The 4,083-nt window shown below is 55.9% G+C and overlaps 1 protein-coding gene across 1 annotated transcript; it reads right to left on the bottom strand.

Moving 5' to 3' along the window:
- Nucleotides 1-520: 520 nt before the first annotated feature.
- LOC105824162 (keratin-associated protein 10-2) lies at nt 521-1,468 on the bottom strand. Its single transcript, XM_012661537.1, has 2 exons — nt 705-1,468; nt 521-569 (listed from the first exon to the last, which is right to left on the bottom strand). The coding sequence occupies exons 1-2, from the start codon at nt 1,466-1,468 to the stop codon at nt 521-523; spliced, it is 813 nt and encodes a 270-aa protein (XP_012516991.1).
- Nucleotides 1,469-4,083: the final 2,615 nt, after the last annotated feature.

Raw genomic sequence — 4,083 nt, forward strand, 5'->3', positions numbered from 1 at the left:
TGGGGACAGCAGGGGACAGGTGCCCGAGCCGCTCAGGATCTGTGCCTGTTCTGCACCCGTGCCAGCTCGGAGGCCGTCCCCTGTGGGCAGGGTGTGGCTTCGCGGTGTAGGGGAGCGGAGCACAGCCGGGTCGCACGTGCTCTCGGATCTTGCTGTCGCCCACGTGCTTTGACCTCAGAATTTGAGAGGACGTGTGAATTGTCTGGCTTCTGCGGGACAGGGGACCCACATCCCAAATCCGTGGTGGCCATGGGGGTTCGGGGGAGGAGCAGAAACACACACAACCCATAACTCCTGACACAGACATTTATTGATTATGTAGTAATTGGCCTTTGTCGTATCGGATGCAAACCGTCAGTCCCGAGGGCCTGCAGGGACCCCATTGAGGGACGAGTGGGTCATCTCTTCCTGGCAGGGACCTGGGAGGGGTTGCATGTTCAAATCTCCCCCCAGGAGGCAGCTGTGCAGCCACTGCAGGGCGGGGAAAGGCACAGCCAGCAAGGGCAGGGGGTCGAGCCCGTCAGCAGCTGGACCTCTGGCCCAAGGAGAGGCCACAGCAGGCCGGGCGGGGACAGGCAGGGCGACAGAGGAGGGACACACAGGAGGCCGGGCGGGGACAGGCAGGGCGGCAGAGGAGGGACACACAGGAGGCCGGGCGGCAGCAGCTGGGCTGGCAGGAGGAGGCGGGGGCACCGCAGGCAGGTCTGCACACGGGGCGGCAAAGGAGGGACACACAGGAGGAAGGTCTGCAGCAGGATGGCTGGCATGGGGAGGAGGTGCAGCAAGCCAGCTGGCAGCTAGACTGCTGGCAGCATGAAGAAGTCCCAGAGCAGACAGGCTCACAGCACACAGACTTGCAACAGACGGGCACACAGCAGGACTGCTGGCATGGGTTGGGGATGCAGCAAGCTGGCTGGCAGCTAGACTGCTGGCAGCATGAAGAGGAAGTGCCAGAGCAGACAGGCTCACAGCACACAGGCTTGCAGCACACAGGCACACAGCACACAGGCTTGCAGCACACGGGCACACAGCAGACCTGCTGGCAGGTGGAGGGGGTGCAGCAAGCCGGCTGGCAGCTAGACTGCTGGCAGCATGAAGAGGAGGCCTCAGAGCACACGGGCACACAGCACACGGGCTTGCAGCACACGGGCACACAGCAGGCCTGCTGGCAGGGGCAGGGGGTGCAGCAAGCCGGCTGGCAGCTAGACTGCTGGCAGCACGAGGGCGTGCAGGTGCTGATGCAGACTGACTGGCAGGGGCTGGACACACAGCTCACTGGGCTGCAGACCAGGGTGAGGCAGGGGGCCGGGGCGCAGCAGCTGGGGGCGCAGCAGGGGGGCTCGCAGCAGCTCTCTGGGCAGTCGTCCCCCTGCCAGGAGTCGGGGCAGGAATCGCAGGAACCGGGCAGGCAGACCCGGCTGCCGTAGCTCAGGTCGCTGGAGCAGACGGACACGGCGGACGCGGCCATGCTGGAGTTGAGCTGGGAGGTGATCTGGGAGGAGGGTGAGTGAGTGAGGAGTGAGTATGTGAGTGCGTGCTCGGGGCTGTGGCTTTTATACCCCTCCTGGCCTGGTTGTCCCCAGAAGCCCCAGAAGCCGCCCCTTCCCTGTTGGTGTTTGGCTGGTGGCTGGAGACCCCTCATTAGTGCTGGTTTATCATCCGCCATTACCTCTGTGCTCATAAACTCGTGTGTATGTTGCAGGACTCTGTTTCTTCCTCTGTTCTTATTTTGGCTCTAGAAAAGTTGTAGAAAATATTAGAGGTGACCCTCTGTTGAGTTGAGTTTTTAGAGGTGAACACTTTTCCAAAGAGAATTCTGAGTCCATCTATGCTATGTTTAAAGTGATTAAATACTTTTTATTACTTTCAGTGTTTTAAAATACAAATATCAAGAAAAATGTGCACATCTGATAAAGTACAACTGGCCAGTGGAGCTGAATGTCGTCCTTCAAATGACCTATGCCTTGTTGACGACAGCGCCCAGAGGCAGGGTCGATGTCTGGTGTCCAGCGCTCTCTCCGGTTCTTCATGACACACTCAGGGTCCTCTCTGTTGTGTCTGAAGCTGTCCCCTGATCTCTTCCATTTTCATTTTGCCAGGCAGAACATCAGTGCTGCTCACATCCAGTGATTTCAAGGCATTCATTTCAGTATTCCTTGTGCGTGGAGGTGCGTTGACTCCCTCACACTTAAGGGATAGTTTGGCTGGGTATAGAATTCTCCTTTTAAATAATTGTTTTCTGAAAGCAATGAACACAAACCTCCACTTTTGAGTCGTGTCCAGTTGCTGATGAGAGTTTGATGCTGGTCATTTGTTATTTTTTATAGTTTTTCTCTGTTTAAATTTTTATTTAACTCTCTGGGAGAATTTAGTTTTTATTTTTATTCTTGTTCTAAAATGTCATGTTTTTGTTTCCAGGCTTGTGTGTTATTTTGGTTTCTGTGGTTGGAACTCTTTGAGCCTTTGGGTGTGAAGACCTATTTCAGGAAGTGTTTGTACATTCTTTTGAAAATCATTCCATCTTTCCTGGTCTTTCCTTTTGTGACTTTTGATTTTGTCTTGTGATGTGAGTGAAACATGTTTTGGACTCACTCTGAGGATGTTATCTTGAATTTTTAAGAGTTTTCTGGCCAGGCGTGGTGGCACCTGTAGTCCCAGCTACTCGGGAGGCTGAGGCAGGAGGATCGCTTGCCCAGGAGCTGGAGCAAGACCCTGTCTCACACACACAGAAGTTTTCCTCTGGTTTTATTGCACATGAGATGAAGCCTGCTCATTGGTGGCAGCTCATTCAATTTTCTGAATGGAAGACTGAGTGACTTTGTGCGTTGGGGTCCTGCTCCAACTTACACACTCATCTCTTTCGACCTGCACCTCTCTTCTAGTAATATGTAAAGGATCCGGCCGAGCCTCCCTTTCTTGTTTTTATGCCATTTTGAATTCGTTTTTATCATAACTCTCTAAGTGTCCTTCCAGTGAGTGTGACAGGGGCGGTACGAGAGCCACACGCTCAATCCCCTTTCCGGAACCGAAGAGCTCGGAGTCGCTTCAGGGAGATGACAGGAAAATCAGCAGGCCGGCGCCACATCCTGTCCGCCGGTGCTCACAGGTGTGCGCAGGCGACGTGTGGTCTCTTGTCAGGCAGCCACTGTGCGAGGAGCGGCACCGGAGCCCGTTTTTACAGATGCAAAAATGCTGAGAAAAGGTAAATAATCTTCGGGAGAGGACAGTGGGTCAGTGGTGAACACGAGGACCCAGATTCAGACCCATTTCCCGCACGGCCCCGCACGCCCTGCCTCGGGACTCACTTTCCCCCCCGCCGTCCCCGGATGCCCCTTAGCGGGACGGGCACCACGATCGCTCATCTCTGTGTGTCCGTCTGTGGTCGCGCTGTTTGTGCAGCTCCCGTCCCCTTGGCCCTGCACTAGCTGCTGCTTCCGAGGCGTCCTTCCGCGGGCACTGCTGTACCCACAGCTCTCCGGGATCTGCACGTGTGCTCACTGCAGACGTGGGCTTGGCTAAGAGAGAAGATCCTAAGTGTCCTCCCCGCACAAGAAAGGCGCCGATGTGAGGTGATGACCACGCCGATTCCTTGGTCGTGTAATCGTCACACCGGTGCGCACACACCGGCCATCGCGTCCTACGCAGGTGCGCGCACACCGACCATCGCGTCGTGCTCCTTAAATCCATATAGTGTTTATCTGCCAATTACTCCTCAGTGACGCAGGGGAAGGAGGATGGCGAGGCCCCACCGGTGGATGGGTGTCTCAGCGAGCAAGCCGGAAATGACATCTCCGCACCAACAAACGGAAGCGGGAAAGCCGTCAGGATTCTCAGTGCGTGAACTTACTCTTTACCTGAAAGTTCACGGCAGAACGCGTGGAAGACTGGAGCGGACAGAAAGTGCGCTGAGATCACGACTGCGCTACGCCCGGGACACCGCCCCTTCGCAACAAGCGGCAGGAGACGCCTCCGTCACCTCCAGAAACGAGCCCAGGGTCTGCGGCGTCCCCTTGTTGTCCCCAGCCCGTGGCGTGAAGGAGTAAAATGAAAAGAAGTCTTCATCTAGGAGAGGGAGGAATAAAC

This window comes from Propithecus coquereli, unplaced genomic scaffold, assembly GCF_000956105.1.
Source record: "Propithecus coquereli isolate 6110/MARCELLA unplaced genomic scaffold, Pcoq_1.0 Scaffold717, whole genome shotgun sequence".
Classification (NCBI taxonomy): Eukaryota; Metazoa; Chordata; class Mammalia; order Primates; family Indriidae; genus Propithecus; species Propithecus coquereli.